The 19228-nt window shown below is 42.7% G+C and overlaps 1 protein-coding gene across 2 annotated transcripts in view; it reads left to right on the top strand.

Moving 5' to 3' along the window:
- Mgat5 (alpha-1,6-mannosylglycoprotein 6-beta-N-acetylglucosaminyltransferase) overlaps positions 1-19228 on the top strand; it is a 294834-nt gene that overhangs the window by 174389 nt on the left and 101217 nt on the right. For both annotated transcript variants that reach the window (XM_038349993.2, XM_038349992.2), the window contains exons 6-8: positions 12817-12888; positions 15353-15514; positions 17980-18149. In XM_038349993.2, the coding sequence (XP_038205921.1) occupies positions 12817-12888; positions 15353-15514; positions 17980-18149 (404 nt within the window). The remainder of the gene's footprint in view (positions 1-12816; positions 12889-15352; positions 15515-17979; positions 18150-19228) is intronic.

The following is a 19228-nucleotide window of genomic DNA, read 5'->3' as shown; positions in this document are numbered from 1 at the left end:
TCTGAGCTGAAACCATCTGGTCCTGGATGTTTTTTGTTTGTTTGTTTGTTTGTTTGTTTTTGTTTTTGTTTTTTTTTGGTTTGGAGAATTTTGATGTCTGTTTCTATTTTTTCAGCAGTTATAGGTCTGTTTAATTTGTTTATCTGGTCTTGATTTAATTTTGGTAAGTGTTATTTATTCAGAAAGCTGTCCATTTCCTTTAAGTTTTCCAATTTTGTGGAGTACAAGTTTTCGAAATATGACCTGATGATTCTCTGGATTTCCTCTGTGTCTGTTGTTATGTCCCCCTTTTCATTTCTGATTTTGTTAATTTGGATATTCTCTCTCTGCCTTTTGGTTAGTTTGGATAAAGGTTTGTCTGTTTTGTTGATTTTTCTCAAAGAACCAAACAACTCTTTGTCTCATTGATTCTTTTTATTGTTTTCTTTGTTTCTATTTTGCTGATTGTAGCTCTCAATTTGATTATTGTCTGATGTCTAGTTCTCTTGGGTGAGTTTGCTTCTTTTTGTTCTAAAGTTTTCAAATGTTCTGTTAATTCACTGGTGTGGGGTTTTCTCAACTTTTTTATGTAGGCCTTTAGTGCTATGAACTTTCCTCTTAAAACTGCTTTCATTGTGTCCCATAAATTTGGGTATGTTGTGTGGTCATTTCCTAAAATTGTGTGAATTTTAGGAAGTCTTTAATTTCTCTTTTTATTTGTTCCTTGACCCATTGATGATTCAGGTGAGCATTATTTAATTTCCATGTGTTTGTGGGCTTTCTGGAATTAGTATGCTGTTGTATTCTAGTTTTAAGCCATGGTAATCTGATAAGATACATAGGGTTATTCCAATTTTTTTGTATTTGTTGAGGTTTGTGTATGTGGTCAATTTTTGAAAAGGTTCCATGAGGTGCCGAGAAGGCATATTCTTTTATGTTTGGATGGAATGTTCTATAGATGTCTGTTAAGTCCATTTGAGTCATAACATCTGTAAGTTCCCTTATTTCTCTGTTAATTTTTTTGTCTGACTGACCTGTCCAGTGGTGAGAGTGGAGTGTTGAAGTATACCACTATTAGTGTGTGGGGTTTGATGTATGATTTAAGCTTTAGAAGTGTTTCTTTGACATATAAGGGTGCCCTTGTATTTGGGGCATAGATGTTCAATATTGAAATTTCCTCTTGATAGATTTTTCCTGTGACTAATATGAAATGTCCTTCTTTGTCTCTTTTGATTGATTTTAGTTTAAAGTCTATTTTGTTAGATTTTAGGATAGCTACACCAGCTTATTTCTTTTTTTTTTTAATAATTATATTTAAAAATTTCCATCTCCTTCCCTCCTCCTCCCCCCTCCCTCCCCTCCACCAGCTTATTTCTTATGTTCATTTGATTGGAAATTTTTTTCCCAACCCTTTACTCTGAGGCGACGTCTGTCTTTGAGGTTGAGGTGTGTTTCTTTTATGCAGCAGAAGGATGGATTCTATTTTTGTATCCATTCTGTTAGCATGTGTCTTTTTATAGATGAGTTGAGTCCGTTTATATTAAGGGACATTTATGACCAATGATTGCTATCTTCTGTTAATTTAGTTTTTGTTGTTGGTGATGTTAATTTGTGTGTTTTTCCCTTCTTTGGGATTTGCGGAATTGAGATCATCAATTAATTGTCTATGTTTTTGTTGGTGTGGCCAACTTCCTTGTTTTGGAGTTTTCCTTCTAGTACTTTGTGTAGGGCTGGGTTTGTGGCTAGGCATTGGTTAAATCTTGTTTTGTCATGGAATATTTTGTTTTGTACTTCTATGGTGATTGAAAGTTTTGCTGGATATAGTAGACTGGGCTGACATCCGTGGTCTCTTAATGTCTGCATTATGCTTGACCACAACCTTCTGGCTTTCATTGTCTCCAATGAGAAGTCAGTTGTAATTCTGATAGTGCTGCCTTTATATGTTACCTGGCCTTTTTCCTTTGCAGCTCTTAATATTTTTTCTTTAGTCTGTATGTTTAGTGTTTTAATTTTTATGTGTCTAGGGGACTTTTTGATCCAGTCTGTTTGGTGTTCTGTACACTTCTTGTATCTTCATAGGCATATCTTTCTTTAAGTTGGGAAAGTTTTCTTCTAATATTTTGTTAAATATATTTTCTGTGCTTTTGAGTTGAACAACTTCTCCTTCTATACCTATTATCCTTAGGTTTGGTCTTTTCATGGTATCCCATATTTCCTGGATATTTTGTATTAAGCTTTTGTCAGATTTAATGTTTTCTTTGACTGAGGAATCTATTTCCTCTATTGTATCTTCAGCGATGGTCTCTTCCATCTTTTGTATTCTTCTATTTATGCTTGCCTTTGTGGTTCTTGATTGTTTTCTTATGATTTCTGTTTCTATAATTCCCTCGGCTATTTTTTCTTTATTGTCTCTATTTCAGTTTTCAAGTCTTGAATAGTTTCTTTCATATGTTTGATTGCTTTTTCTTGGTTTTCTTTAAGGGATTTGCTGATGCCTTCTAATTTTTTGTTTGTCTTTTCCCCCATTTCTTTTTTTTTTTTCTTTCTTTTTTCTTTCTTTTTTCTTTCTTTTTTTTTTTTTTTTTTTTTTTTTGGTTTTTCGAGACAGGGTTTCTCTGCAGCTTTTTTAGAGCCTGTCCTGGAACTAGCTCTTGTAAACCAGGCTGGCCTCGAACTCACAGAGATCCGCCTGCCTCTGCCTCCCGAGTGCTGGGATTAAAGGCGTGCGCCACCACCGCCCGGCTCCCCCATTTCTTTGAGGGCATTTCTCATTTTTTCTTTAAGAGTTTCAAACATTCTCCTGAAGTTGTTTTTTAGGTCATTTTCTTCTGCTTCATATATATTTGGTAGTTCAAGTCTTGCTGTTGTAGGGTCTCTAGATTTTACTGGTGCCATGTTGCTCTTTGTGGTGTTGCGTGTGTTCCTACCTTGTCTACTCATCTTTTTCTCTAATTGGTGTGATTGGGGCTGTCTGTGATTCTGTTGATTAATCTTCTAGGTGCCAGTGAATCCAAGGCTCAGATGGTTCTTCCTCGTGGTACAGTCAGTGCCAGGGTTCTAGTTACCCCCTTCGTCACTCTGTGTTCCTGGAGGTCACTCAGCATTCCCGGGCTTTGCTCCACTCCTGTGGAGTTTACTGTCTCAGGCTTGCTCCTGGCCTAGGTTGTCAGCTCAGACCTGTTTCTGTAACCATACCTGGTCTGGATCCACTCCTAGAGGTCCCTGGCTTGGGGTTGGTCCTGCAAAGGTCTCTGGCTCAGGCCTACTCCCTCAGAGGTCCCAGACTCACACCTAGACCTGCAGAGATCTCTGGTTCCTGCCTATTCCCTTGAAGGTCCCAGATTCACACCCAGACATGCAGATGTCCTGGCTTAGGCCTAGTTCCTCAGAGGTCCTGGCTCAGGTCTGCTCCCTTGAAGGTCCCAGAATCATACCTGGACCCACAGCAGTCTCTGGCTCTTGCGCACTCACTCAGCAGTTGCTCCCATGTACCTACTCATGTGGAGCTCGCTTTCTCAGGCCTGCTATGGCCTAGGTAGCTGCTGGCTCTGCTACTCAACTTTTAAGCTGCCTCAAAGAGATATGTGGGTTATAGTTGGTCTTCCTTCTGAAAAAAAAGCTGTTTCCATCGAGCTCTTCTCTAAGGGGTTTTCTTACTCCCACTTCCTCATTCGATTGCTGATTCTGCAGTTGCTTTTCTAAGACATCAAGAATTCTGTCCTGCCATTCACTGATTCTGTTTCCCTTCCTATTCAGCATATTCTTTGTAGTCCATTACCTTAACAACTCTTGACAGTTCTTTCCCCGTATATACATACCAATATATATATATATATATATATACACACACACATACATACATATATATGTATACACATATATACACACATATGTGTATGTATATATATTTTTTCTACTAGAAATACCCTAGCTCATTAGTCTACCTTTTGAGCCTTAAGATGGGTCAACCGATATAGGTGGGTATAACTTGACAACCAATCTGGTTTGTACCTCTCTAAATAATTCTAATATTGACCCTTATATGAGCAACAAAACTCAATCACCTCTTTTTTTTTAGTTACTAACTCAACAATGCTATTTCAGATCTTTTCCTTTCTCCTTAAGCCTCAGATCTGTTCTTTCCTTCTAGAAAGTGGCCTGACTGTGCAGCTGTCTAAGGGAGACTCCAGGATCTTTCCAAAGACCAGCTCATTTATTTCCCCTCCTTTATAATAGCTAAATAGTTTGTGTTTTCTATATATCATGTGTGTCAAAAATTCCTTATTTTAACAAATATCTACATTACTCCTACTGTGTTCCTAGAATAGTCCAAGGGATCACATTGCCACCAAGACTTAATTGTCAGAATTTTATATATAATAATTCATTTCATTCTCATATTAGCATTATGAGGCCCATATTATTATTATTGTTATTATTATTATTATTATTATTATTATTATTACTACTACTACTACTAATTTCCCTGAAACATACATGGTTAGGTTAACTAACCAAAATCATCATATGAGCCACCCTCTCAAAAGTATATGCTCTTTTTAGGACATATTTTGTTTCTTTTTCAAATTACCTATGTAGGGAGTTGGGTATGTGAACACTCACTGTAGGGAGTTGGGTATGTGAACACACACTGTGGAGAGTTGGGTATGTGAACACACACTGTGGGGAGTGGGGTATGTGGACACACACTGTGGAGAGTTGGGTAGAAGAAGGCATAATTTAGTGAACACACACAGTGTCTGTGGAGCTGAGAAGAAGGCATTAGATGTCCCGGAGCTGGAGTTTCCCGGGAGAGTAAGGGTGACTGCAATTGAACTTGGACCCTACTCAAATCAGTTCACGTTCTTAACCGCCGAGCCATCTCTCCATGTGCTCTTGGCCTTGTGTTTTTTTTTTTTTGTTTTTTTGTTTTTGTTTTTTTTTTTTTTACCATGGCCTGTGTAGTATTTGTATTAGATACAGTATATTGAGTTAGGAAAAAGCATTACACTGAGAGCTAAGATAGAGGGGTTCCTTAGGTCCCCCAAGCTCTTGCATCTGGAAAGAAGGCTGGAATTTGAATCAAGTCTCCAGAGTTTTGCTTTCACATCTGCATTGCCTGCTGCTCCACACAAGGCTCATCCTCGCTGCCTGCTCTGCACCCTAATCCAACCTGCATTCCCAAGAACCTCTAGTAACAATAGGCACAAGGTTTCCCATCTCCAAAAGGAAGCCCATTTCTTCTGGCTTAATTTTCATAGCCTCTGTCAGAGTCTGTGATTAGAGCTCTTCTTTAGTTTTCTTCCCCAAGACTTAGTGCAGTGACTGGCATGCAGCAGATACATAATTACTATGGAGTTAATAAATGAGTGGGAGTGACCTTAGGGAAAGGGATAAATTGGAGACTGGCCACATGATTCAAGTTAGCTTACCCCCAGAAATTATTAAATATTTGACACAAATTTATTTAAAAAAATTTAAAACTAATTTCTATTTTGAAAAAGAGTACAAAGTCAGAATTCTCTCCATCTCCTTCCTGTAAATCAACACAAAGTATCAAGGAAAGTAAGAAATAAATTCATATTATGTTCTGAACAATTGTAGTGATAGCTAAGTTCAGATGAAACAGAAATTCAAAAAAAAAGTTCCAGGATAGGCACCAAAGCTACAGAGAAACCTTGTCTCAAAACAAAACAACAACAACAACAAAAAGATAGTAGAATGAATGAGCCAATTATAATAGAAATATTCTCATGGTCACTTAGGATGATATCAAGCCAAAGTCATGTGCTGAACAGCAAAGAACAGTAGTGTCTGTAAGGAGTCTTTTTCTGTCCCACCAGCCAGCTCCCAAATAATGACATAGAGACTTCTTATTAATTATGAAAGCTCAGCCTATAATTTAGGCTTATTCCTAATTAGCTCTTATCACTTAAATTAAACCATTTATATTAATCTACATTCTATCACGTGGTGTTACCTTTTCCATCTTGCTCCTCCTGTTTCCTCTTTGTGTTTCCTGGGTCTCTTGAGCCTTGGTTCCTCCTTTTCCTTTCTCTTCCAGGAAATCCTATCCCTCCTCTTGCCCAGCTATTGGCTGTTCAGAATTTTATTACACCAATCACAGCAATACATTTCACACAGTGTACAAACATCCCACAGCAGGTGTTCCTGGTCTCCAGAATGGGCCTGCCTCCCAATGTTGAATAGCACCGGCCATAGACATGGATTCAGGCTGGATGAAGCCAATTCTTAGGAGGGCTTGTGTCTGTTTTACTTGTATGCTCATCTGCAGAGGAATTCATTTGCTGTCTCTCCTGTGTGATGAAAAGCGACTCTTCTTAGCTAATGGCAATTTAAATTTAAATTTAAATTTAAACCTGAGATGGGTTTTAAAACTCTGTGTCATGCTAGGGGTAGGTGGGTGGCACACTCCTTTAATCCCAGCACTCCAGAGGCAGACCCAGGTGGATCTCTGAGTTCAAGGCCAGCCTGGTCTACAGTGTGAGTTTCAGGACAGCCAGGGAAACCCTGTCTTGAAAAACAAGCTAAAAACTCTGTGTCACTAGCTCCTTAGACGCTGTTGGTTCTGAGGCATATGGAAGCCTTCCTGTGGCTTCTCTGTGTCCTATCCTGAGCAGGGCTCTGAAGGATCCCTCCAGCCCCTGGCTTGCTCCTACACACAGCCAGCTGCACTCACATTCTGTATCTGGAGTGTTCCTGCCTGCCCCAGTAGAGGCAATCATGGCTCTCTAGACCACATCCTCACCACATTTCCATCTGCAATGTTGCTTCAGTTAACCCACATTCTGTTGGCAGAGGCCTGGTTATGTTCAGTGGAAGTTTCTTTCTTTCTTTCTTTCGTTCGTTCGTTCTTTCTTTCTTTCTTTTTCTTTTCTTTTCTTTTTTTGTTTTATGTAAAATTTTTCGAGACAAGGTTTCTCTGTGTAACTTTGGAGCCTGTCCTGGAACTAGCTCTTGCAGACCAGGCTGAACTCAAACTCACAGACATCCTCCTGGCTCTGCCTCTCAAGTGCTGCGATTAAAGATGTGTGCCACCACCACATGGCTCAGTGGAAGTTTCTAGCAGCAAACAATTTACCAAATAACCTCTATTGCACTATATTATTATATTGTCTACCCTTTATTAGTTACCATTGTTTGTTTTCTTCTCTGTGTATCAGTTACTTTTCCCTGCTGTAACAAACTACCTTACCAAAGCAAGCGAAGGTGTGTTTGGGCTCACACACAGTTCAAGGGTGCAGTCCATCCAGATGGGAAACACCTGGTAGTGGGGATAAATGATGTAATTATATTTTAATTTCAAAAAATAAAAATATATTGAATTTTAAAAAGTGAAGTCTATCAGAAAAAAACACATGGTAGATGTAGGGCTGGGTCTTCTCTGTGGAATGCCAGGCACTCTGAATGCTGTGGCAAGGAAGGATGATATAAATGGATGTGTGGCCCATCTGTAAAACACATGTACACACACGCAGCACACATACACACAACCATTATAATATGCAGGTTAACAAAAGGGAAAAAAACTGAAAGACCCCAAGCCTCAAACACACAGAGACAGAGTCTCTTCTTAGGCATTCGGTTTGGGGGGGAGGAATTTTGTTGGTTTTATTTTGATTTTTGAAACAAGGTGAGGCTTTGGCTGGCCTAGAACACACTATCTTGACCAAACTAGCCCAGAACTCAAGAGATCAAGCTGCCACCGCCCCCAGAGTGCGGGAGTGTTGGCTCCTGTACCTGGTAGTTGGTTTTGATTGTGTGTGTTTATCTCCTAGAAAAGGTGGCATGGAGTCCTGTGTGTCAGTAATCCACTAGAACAAAACACTCTCCATTAACAGGAAAAGATACCAAAACTGAGGCTCTTTCCAAAGAGACCAGTCCCAAAAGCCTGCATTTGTAGCCCTCTGGCATCTACTGTTAGTGTTGACAGCAGGCTGCTTCCTCTTTTAACACACCACCACCCCTTCCACCCCCCCACCTCACCCCCCCACTCCCCACCCCCACCCCCGGGCTATCTGCCAGCAGTTTCTTTTTCCTTAAATACAATGACTCCTCCACCTGTGGACCTTGGAAAGCAGCAGGACCCAGTTAGGACTTGTAGGAACTGCTTTGATTTCCCAGCCTCCTGACAAAGCTGCGAAACCTATTTAGTTCAAAGAAGGCTAAATCGCCAGGAGGAATGTCAAAATTGTTTTATTTTATGTCTCATCTCTCAAGAAAAGTAATGTATAGAGCCCTCTCCACTGAATATCTGTTAGTGTTTGGAAGTTCTAGCCCAGCAGGTCTTCCTTGTCTCACTCTGCGGCGTCTTCATTCTGCGGCCCGTGGCACTAAGCTAAAATGATTAGCTTGTGTCTAAAGAGTTTTGCCGGCAAATCGAATAAGATTAGAGAGTAGTGCTGCTGCCTTATATCGATTGCTGGGTGTGTGCTACCGTGAATTCAGATGGTTTTCCATTTTCCATCTGTGTATCTTTTTGCAGGCATGCGTCTGTTTGTTGTGTGTTGTGTTGGATGTCTAACGGTATTGCTCTTGCATTATTTTTTTGAGACCATCTCTCAGTGATCCTGGAGCGTGCTGATTCCGCTAGAGCAGTGGTTCTCAACCTGTGTGTCCTGACCCCTCTGGGGGAGGGCAAATGCCCCTTTCACAGGGGTTGCATATCAGATATTTACATTGTGATTCATAACAATAGCAAAATTGCAGGTATAAAGTAGCAACAAAATAACTTTACGGTTGGGGGTTCACCACAATATGAGGAACTGTACTAAAGGGTCAAAGCATTAGGAAGGTTGAAAACCACTGAGCTGGACTGTCTGGGCACGATCCTCCGGTCTATATTTTCCCAGCACTTGAATTACAGGCACATACCGACACACCAGGTTTCCGAGCATGAGCGCTAGGGATCAAACCCAGGTCCTCACCTTTATGTGTCAAGCATTTTAGTCCCTGGGCTGCCTCCCCAATCCAGTGTCCTATTGTTTCCTGTTGTGGATGATAGGCTGCCCTTGATGAGTTTGCTCTTGCTTCTGAGAAGGCTGTGTGCTGTAAGACTAGGGAAAGGTGAGGGGACGTGAGGGGCAGTGTGCCTCTGCGCTGCGGACAAGCACTTAGCCAAGAGCCACAGCTGGAGAAGCATAGCCGAGGCAGCCATGATGGAAGGCGTCTGGAGGTGGTGGTGAGCCAGCATGAGAGGAGCTGTTCTGGAACGGTTTGAATCAGGGCAATTCTTATGAGTCAGGCAATGGGCTCCTCCTGGGGTCGACTTTATTGATAGGCTGTGATAGTAATGGGCCAAGCTCATTAAATGACACTGGACACATCAGACAGAAAATGCAGTTACATATCGGGAGGTCAAATTGTTAGCTGCAAGCTCGATTTTCCCCGCATGCCCATCACGGGGCATTTATTTAGGAAAATGTTGCCCTGTGGACGGCAGTTTGTTTCATTACTTGAGTTATCACCAGTGCTGGCCCTCCTCCAGTTCTGGTAATCCTCTGAGGTTCCGCAGAGAAAAAGAGAAATATTTTGTTTTTCCTCTTCTCCCCACAGGGTAATTGGCTTACATTTAATTTAATTATTTCATCAACTAGTTAGCCTATCCCTGTGAAGAGCACCCTTAACCCACCCTCCCTTTGGGGCTTAAGGTCTTTATTCATTTGCCCATCCTTCCAATGGCAGGCGTGGCTGAAATAGCTGCCTGAGAGCTCAACTGGACCACTCTATTTTCCATATTTGCAGAGATGTCCTTGGAGGCAGCAAAAGGGTAGCTAGTGATTTAGAGAAAGAAGAACTAAGAAAATGATCAGCTCAAAAAAGGAATTACAGCCTTGAGAGTTCTCTAGTAAAGTCATATTTTAGATCACCTTGGAATGACTGTTTTCATTAGTAAGTTGCGTGGAAGGCTCCTCACGGGACGGAGAGATGTGAAGGGAGGACTTTATCAGTGTCTGGTCACGCGATGGTGTCGCCTCTTAGCTGGTTTTCTTTATTCACAGTCTTGCTTCACCTTTCCCCTTCATCTTCTTTGAGGGGAGATGTTTTTATCCTGACAAGTTCCTGTACAGATTTTATTTCTTCAGCGCTGGGGAGAGGCTGGATCCGTAGAGTGTCTGCTGCTCCCACATGAGGACCTGAGTTAGGATCTCCAGCACCTATGTAAGCAGGATGAACACAGGGCTGCACCTGTAACCCCAGAGCAGGGCCGGCAGAGACAGCTGGGTCCCTCGAGCTTGCAGTTTACCGGTCTGCTGAACAGATGAGCTCAGGGAGTCAGGGAGAGAGAGAGAGAGAGAGAGAGAGAGAGAGAGAGAGAGAGAGAGAGAGAGAGAGAGAGAGAGAGAGAGAGAGAGACAGAGAGCAAAATTAAAATTAGGATGGAGAGTGATAAAGATATCCAACACCATCTTGTCCTCCACATGCATGCCCATAGGGACACACGGGAACACAAACATGTCACACACAAAAAGGAAATCTAGCCAAGTGGATGAAGATAAATACATGTTTTAAAAATGAACTTGGTTGTGTATTTATTTCTGAGGACTCTTGACATCCATGCCTAATGTGTGTTTGGTTGAGGGTCTCCCAGCCAAGCCCAGGACCCATCCATCCAGAGCCTTCATATTATAAATATGCTGTATTGGGATGTTATACTGAGTCCGTTTACTAAGACTTAATTGGTGCCACATGAATCGGTCTGGCCTAAGAACAGCCAGCACAGTTGCCTGTGACATTTCTGGGACCAGCTGAGGAGTCATGCTTTGCTGAGCTGCTTTTCTGCTCGTTTTTCCTGGGGGTGTGGAGCTGGTTCTGTTGCTTTTCATGCTCATACCATTGAAAGGCCCACAGTGATTTAGATCATGGACCTCCAAGGCAGGTTAGTATCCTCTCTTATGAGTGAAAGCGTTCGGCTTTCCACATGGGAGAGTTCGTGAGTGACTGCAGCCATTCCTAACCATCACAGGAAGAAGAGAGAACATCACGCTTTCCCTACCCCCCCTTTAAGCCTCACTGCCCTTGGCTCATCTGCTTTCAGATCTTTTCCATAGCAGACGGCTTTATGCAAATATGGCCAATTATTTTTGGTCATAGTAAATATCACCTTGCATTATGAGTCAATTCTAGATTTTACTGAAACTGACATGTTTCTTTGAAAACCCACCCACACCAAGAAGATAGATTATCTTGTTTGACTGCTCTGCCAACCCACAAGCTGTGGTTCCCTGTCTCAGTGACTCTTGATGGATGCCCTTTTGTAAAATCTTATAGGGATCCCTCACTGAATAACACTGATTTCCAATGCCAGTTCTTGAACCATCTTTATTAGTAAAGAGATGTATACCATGTTATCTCTGAAATGTTATCGCTATTTTAGGTAAATAGGCTAAATATTACTATCACTCAATGTATTTATATTGGTTTTTCTTTACTAGAATTTTTATTTTAATTATGCATATATGAGGAGGGACAATATGTGTGTGTGAGTTCAGTTCCTTTAGAAGCCAGAAGAGGGTGTCATATCCCCTGGAGCAGGCGTGGAGGTGGAGGGCAGGAGGTAATAGAGAGTTGTGAGCTGCTCCATGTGGGTGAACTGAACTTAGGTCCGTTGCAAGTGCAGATCCTCATCTTAACTTCTGAGCTCCTTTCTAGAATCTCTCTAGCCCATTCTGAATGATAATCATAATAAAATTATTAATTTCTCTAATCTCTTTGGTAACTTTTCTTGAGGGAAGTTTTACCAATCCGTTAAGTTTCCACTTTTCATTCTTCCTTCCTCCAGTGACTGTCAGGTGTGTTCATCCTGAGCCTAAAAGCCACATACACCCAAGATAGCTATGAATGAATGCAACCTCACACAAAATTGTAGGCTTGCCTAAAGCATTATGAGATGTGCGTGTGTGTGTGTGAGTGTGTGTGTGTGTATGTGTGAGTGTGTGTGTGTGTGAGTATGTGTGAGAGTGTGTGTGTGTGTGTGTGTGTTGTAATTCTGTAGTGAGCTTCTCCAGAGTGAGCTGTGTAGTTACCTCAGCATCAGAAGGTTGGACACAGCAGGCGTGCGGACAGGTCATTTTGTGGAAGGTCTCTCATGAGATCGCTGCATAGATATCTAACCCATTCCTGTTTAACTGGAGTTTGAGACAGGGTCTTGTGTAGCTCTAGCTGCTCTAGAACTCATTATACATCCAAGGAAGACCTAGAATGTGTGATCCTCCTGCCTCCACATCTTGGGTACCGACAGGACAGGTATGAGCCACCAGTCCTAGGTTATTTATTGAGACAGTGTCAAACAAACACCCAGAAAACAAGCCTTGACTAATTAGCATTAAACCATGGCTTGCGTTCCTGATCCTCAAATCAGAGATTTAATTTTTTGGCCCAAAGGCCATCTGTTCCCTTTAGACATGCCTGAACAGATCAAAAATCACCCCTGCCCGTTTGCTGAATGGTATTCCAGTGACTCCTTCACACTGCCATTCTCCTGTAGAAGTGTTCAGAGAACACTCATCCCCCTCTTCTGGATGTGTGGGGATTAGCTAAAGGACTCACTCCCTGTAATTAGGGATAGGTGTAAGATGTGGTCAAGCACTTCTTATGACCTTGGTAGAAGGATGCTGCCCCACTGAGGGGCACCTGCATCTGGACAGCTCACTAATGTCACAAAAGTTTGGTTGATATCTGGTTAATTAGTTCCACCCCCCCCTCACCTCCCCGCCCCCGCCATGTTTGTTGTGAGCTGGGCAGAGTTCTTAGTACTTTGTGTGTGAGTGGAAAGATGAACCAGGGTATTCAGCGTTTCTGATTTATCTCTTTCAGGTTGAAAATTGGTGTCCCCGTTTACCTTGGAGAGTGAAAAATCCCTATGAAGAAGCCGATCATAACTCATTGGTAAATGACTGTGGAACACTCTTCTCCTTGGGCATTTGGGTCATATGCTACGTGATGCACGCGGCATCCTTTGGAAGTGCCAGCTGACATCTCAAGTCTAGCTGGCCCAATCATTGACCAGTTAGCGTAGATTTATTTATTGAACAGTTCTCTGAAGGTCCCTAAACGATGGGCCACAGAGAGGGATGAGCTCCTGTGCCAGATGTGGAGGCCTTGGGTGATCTAATGAGGGGACTGGCTGTAAATAATGACCAGGCTTGTCACAGGGCTCTAATGCCTGCTGAGGAAGATTAATGAGGAAAGACGGTCTCAAGTGTGGAGGTCAGGGGAGTCCAAAGAGAAGATGATGAGCTGCATTTGGTAGGACAAGCAGTGCTCTGTGAGGCGTGGGGAGAAAGGCGTGTCGCTACAGGAAGTCCGTCTTTGGTATCATACTACAAGGCTGGGCAGACAAGGTCAGAGGTTTGGGTGAGCTGGGTTGAAGATGCAATTAGAAAGAGGAAGGGACTCCAGAGACCTTTCGATGCTATCTCAAAAGCGTGGGCATTTTCTTTAGACATAGATCAGCAAATCATTTGAAAAATCTTTATTACCTTTCATTGTTTTTCTTTGTGTCTCTGTTTTATTTGTATGCCTGCATGAGATTTTGTGCACAGTGTACATGCAGGAGCCCATAGAGGCAAGACATGGGCATCAGACCCCTGGGACTAGAGTTACAGATGGTAGTGAGCTGCTCAGCATGGGTTCTGGGAGCTGAACCCCACTGTTCTGCAAGAGCAGTCAGCGCCCTTAACCACTGAGTCTTCGCTCTAGCCCAAAGCAGACACTTTCCATAAAAGGTCAAGTAGGGGGATAGGATATGTCTCGGTTGGTAGAATGCTCACCTAGCATGCAAGAAGCCCTGGGTTCAATCTGCAACATGGTAAAGTGGACTTGGTGGTGCATGCCTGTCATCCAAGCACCTAGGAGGTAGGGGCAGGAGAATTAGAAACCATGATTATCCTTGGCTACATAGAGAGTTCAAGACCAGCTTAGGCTACCTGACACCCCATCATGTACTAAAGTAATAGAGCTGGTGAGATGTCTCAGCAAGCAAAGGCGCCTACTGCCAAGTCTGAAGGCTTGAGTTTCATTCCCTAGGACCCACATGATACAGACCAGTTGCTGCAGGTTGTCTTCTGACTTATACACACACTTGAGCGTGGGTGTGCACGCATGTGCTCACAAGTTCACACATGCACACACACTCCAAATAAGTAAAAATGTAGTAAACAAGAAAAACGTAAAACTCCAGATAGTGTTTTTGTCTTTGCTGGAGCTTTAATCTCACGCCTACTCAGTTCCGTAGTCCTAACGCAGACAGCAGCCATGGGTAATTAATATGTAATGAAGGGTGGGGCTGTGTTCCACTAAAGTGGCCTGTACACACACAGGCAGCTAGGAGGACCGCTCTATGGCCAGGGTTTGTGAACTCAAGTGTAGACCATGGGAGACTGTGGGTCAAGGAGGGAGACATACGCTAAGAATGGGCCATGAAGACGGCTGAGAGATGGATTTGGTATGCTTGACGGATACGATGTTTCTCTCATCTTCTAATCAGAGGCAGCGTCCAGCTACAGTATCCAGAGGAGCAGGAAAACTAGTCTTCCTGGACCTTAAATTATTCTGCTCTGAACCTTAAACTGTACTCAGCCACGGTAGAAACAAACCCTATCCCTAGCTTTTAAAATTCCTTAGAAAAACCCAGTGTTGTTGGTTTGGCCCAGAACAAAACTAGAAAATGATCATTTTTTCCCATCTTACCCCGGGAGGAGAGGCTCTCTGGGAACCCGCACAGTGTTGGCTGGCCTGTTGGAGCTGATAGTTTTTCCTGGTGGTCAGCTGCCTAGAAAGAGGCTCCAGGACACAGATAAGTTTTGGCACAGAGGATTTGAAGGTACATCGGGTAGATCCATTGTGAAAACTACATTTCAGTGTAGCGCAGGCTTCACGGTGATCATGATACTTTCTCAATCTCTAATGTTTTCAGTGATGTCCCTTGTAACACATCTGCAGTCAGGGCTTTGTTTCAATTTTCAGTCCCCCTTCTTCTTAAAGTTTTTCAATCACATTTATTTTATTTGTGCATGCATGTGTATGGGCATGTGTGAGCCACAGTGAGCATTGGAGGTCAGAGGACAGCGTGCGAGTCAGTTCTGTCTCTTCCACAGGAGGGTCCTGGGGATTGAACTCAGATTGCCAAGCTGTTTGGCCTTTACCTGCTGAGCCATCTCATTGCCCCACCCCCACCCCCACCCTCAGTACTCTTAAGCAAGGGCCATGCAGAGAGTCAAGGTTGATTTCTGAAATCCTGGATTTAATTGACTCTCAGGTTTAAAAAGCCCTATCATGAAAATCACTTTCCATCCTAGCATTTTATTTAATCTTCTGCTCATTTTATTCCGTTTCTTTCTCTTTTCCCTAGGCGGAAATCCGTACGGATTTTAACATTCTGTATAGCATGATGAAGAAGCACGAGGAGTTCCGGTGGATGAGACTTCGGATCCGGAGAATGGCTGATGCGTGGATCCAAGCTATCAAGTCTCTGGCAGAGAAACAAAACCTTGAAAAGAGAAAACGGAAGAAAGTGGGTTTCTTAATTCGGTTCCTTTATATGGCAGCTTCCTCTTAAAGTTTGACTTTGCTTGGAAACAAGATGAAGAGCGATGTCATGTGTCAAGTGACATTCCATCAGAGGAGATCAGCTCAGCGTCTCCTCACCCCAGTCTGAGATTTTCTTTCCTCACGCTCGATGTCTTCCTCTGTGCTCTGTGAATGTGTACACAGATATACACATCTTCACACACACCCTCACACACACGCACACACACAAAACAAGATAGATTGTGACTGAGAGAAGGGCTGGGCCATGGTTTCCATACCTGTTACATCCACTTCTTCACGCACACACATGCACACACGCGCGCACACACACAAGGTGGATGGTGACTGAGAGGTGGTAGTCATCACAGACACAAAGTTGGGGCGGGCAATGGTTTCCATACCTGTTACATCCTCTCCTTTCCTTCCTTCCCTCCCTCTCTTCCTTTTTTTTCACCATTTATTTTTCTTACTATAGAAAAGTGTTTCTAGCATAGCCTAACATGTGTAAACATTTTAATGCACGTGGTCCAAAAGCATAAGGAATACATTGGTATGTAGCCATCTTCATCACACACTCCCACAGGCAACCCTCCCACCCCCGCACACACGACACAGGAAAGATCTTATCCACTATGACTTAAACTTAAGTTTTGGAACTCTTCCAGCTTCAGAAATGAGATACCCAGGGGAGGACACTGCTTTTGAACCATGTGCATTAAAATGGTGGCCACTATGTTATGCTATACATATTTTTCCACAGCAAGAAAATAATTGAGCGGTCAGAGAAGGGAGGGGGATAGGATGGAGTGGGTGTAGCCGGAGTGGAAACCAGAGTTCTCTCAGCACTTTATGCTTGGTGACTTAACACTGCAACCATTTATATAATAAGAAAAAAAAATTAGTTTAAAAGAGCCATACCCCTCCCTCCTTTTTCTGTTTGTTTGCTATTCTGAATTATTTTTTGTATTATTATATTTTTTTCAATGCATGTTTATATTTTAATGAGAGAAAGAAAGGAAAGGCATGGACTTGGATGGGTGGGGGAGTAGAGAGGGAATGAGGGGAGTTAGGGAAGGGGAACCATAATCAATATATTGTTTGGGGGAAAATCTATTTTAAATTTTAAAAACAGAAAAAAAAAAACTCCTCATACCTGAAAATCTTAAGGAAAATGAAACAGCTGGATTGACTGCATATTTCCAGTTTGGGGGAAGCACACCGTGGAGGGCTGCTCACTATTTCTGTAGAACACGGTAAAGTGAGCACAGCGAGCTTCGAGGATAATTTAACACTTGTATCTTGTCATATGCCAAAGTATTGATAATCTTATTCTAGAGCCATTGTGAACATTACAGTGTAGAAAATGACTTACTGGGTGCCTGCCTTCGTGGAGTAGAATTTTCCTTGCAGGACAAAGCAAATAGCTGGTAAAAGATGGGTGATCGTATCCGGAGGTATTATCTCTAGCCTTGGGTTTGGAGTGGCACTACCAGGAAGAACCCGTAGTTTATTTTATCTTCGAGGAAAAGTGAAGTTCCTAGCTAGAGCTAGTGGAGAAGGCTCCAAATAGCAATTAAGTAGAGTCCCTTGAGAACTAGCCTTTGATCTCTAAATGCTGTTTCCACTAGGTAGGATAAATGGTTCTTGGGAAAATGGCTCATTAAGGTCTGACACAGAAATTGCACTTGATGAGCTTAGAACATCTTATACCCCAGAATAGAAAAGCTACCAAAAGCTCCTACGATTCTGGCCAGAGAGTAGAGATACCAGCTGCAGCAGACTCCCTTGGCCAGACTGGGTCAGCTGGATAGGTAGAGACCAAAGTTCACTGAAACACATTAAATATGCTTATTTCCATGGTTTTATGTTTAAAAACCAAACAAGCCTCATGAATCCTAATTAGAGTATGTTTAAGCAACAGGCTTGCTGGGCTGGGAGAGCCCGGCCACACAGGCATATAATCTGAGTTCACTGCTCAGATCCCACATAAAAAGCCAGGTGTAGTGGTACATGCTTGTAATCCTGACACAGGAGAAACAAACACAGGAAGTTCCGGTACTATCTAGTCTGTTCCATCTCCTCTGCACTGGCTTTACAAGTGTGCACCACCACACCCAGCTTTTGTACCTGGGCTTTAGGGATTCGAACTCCAGTCTTCGTGTTTGTTCATTAGACTCTTTGCTGGCTGACCAAGCCATATATTTTATTTTTAAAAATCAGGGTAATCTGTAGCTCACAGTCTTGGTGCCACAAGGGCAGTTCATGGTTTTAGCATTTGTCTGAAACGGGGAAAAATTATTCCCTTGCTTTTTTTATACCTCGTAGAAAGGTGGCATACCCCTTGCTCAGACTTCATTGGTTCCTTTAACTGGCTGACTGCTTTATGGTGTGCACGGATTTTGAACGTGGCTACAGAACTCAGTATGCATTTCCTCTTTTGTTTTCCAGATCCTTGTTCACCTGGGGCTCCTGACCAAGGAATCTGGCTTCAAGATTGCAGAGACGGCGTTCAGCGGTGGCCCTCTTGGTGAACTAGTTCAGTGGAGTGACTTAATTACATCTCTTTACCTACTGGGCCATGACATCCGGATCTCAGCTTCGCTGGCTGAGCTCAAGGAGTAAGGAAATTACTTTTTCAATTTGAAAATCAGAATACAAAAACGAAACAGTAAACTCGTAAAGCTCCTCTATTAGGGCGCGATTTCTCGTGGGGGAAAATGAGAGTGATAATTCGCTAAACAGGCGATAAGAAGATTATTTTCAGGAGCTTAATATATACACTACGAAAAGGATAATATGTTTTCATTGGCTGCTGGCTCCGGGGCTTCATGAATGAACGCCAGGAAAACTCAAGCGAAGGCGTTTATTCTTTGCTATTCCAGGTGTTTCCAACATCTGCAGCGCAAAGACTCTATTGACTTGCCTAATTCCCTGCCTCTTGCCAACATCCATGCTACTCCCTGCTCAGCATCAAGCTTTCTAAAACTCAAAACAGGGCCAGTTCCTGTTTATAATTTAATAGGAGTAAAATGGATTTCCCGAAAGCCCGAATTCAATCCTTTCTCAGTTAGCTAACTTCCAGCATCAGTCTGCTCTTCCGAGTCTTCCGTCCTACTGAGGTTTGCACTCAGTTCTCACTCCTCTCTCAGCGCCTTTTCAGTTGATACAGCTGGCCGAACAGAAAAACTGGGGTCTCCACAGCCCCCAGAAAACTGCCAGCAGAGACTTCTGACCCAGCATGCAAGTTGTCATGTCGCTGTGCCAGCCCTTGGGAGGCCACCGTAGAGATAGCAGAGAACAATGCATGTTCAACCCTGCTTCTACTGTATTATTTACACACCAAGTTTGTTGACAGTATATTGAGTTGAAAGCAATCCTGTCTGAAGATAATCTTAGCAGTCCTCTCATTGCTTTCCAGATGCCAGGCACCACGATAAATGTTTGAGTACAGCAGAAATACCAGGAATTATGACAGCCATAGTGTTGGTTGGTGCTATTTTTTATGTCGAGATTAGGTCTGTGTAGCCTAGGATGGCCTCAAACTCAATATATATAATTAAAGATGACCTTGAATTTCTGATCTCTGCCTTCACCTCCCCAGGGTTGTGCACCTCTGTGTCCGGTTTATATGGCAGTGAGAGTGGAACCCAAGGCTTTATGCATGCCAGGCAGGTTTTGTACCAGCTCAGCCCCACCC

Source organism: Arvicola amphibius, chromosome 12 (assembly GCF_903992535.2).
Source record: "Arvicola amphibius chromosome 12, mArvAmp1.2, whole genome shotgun sequence".
Classification (NCBI taxonomy): Eukaryota; Metazoa; Chordata; class Mammalia; order Rodentia; family Cricetidae; genus Arvicola; species Arvicola amphibius.
The sequence above is the reverse complement of the archived record's forward strand: the minus strand, read 5'-3'. Positions and strand labels throughout refer to the sequence as shown.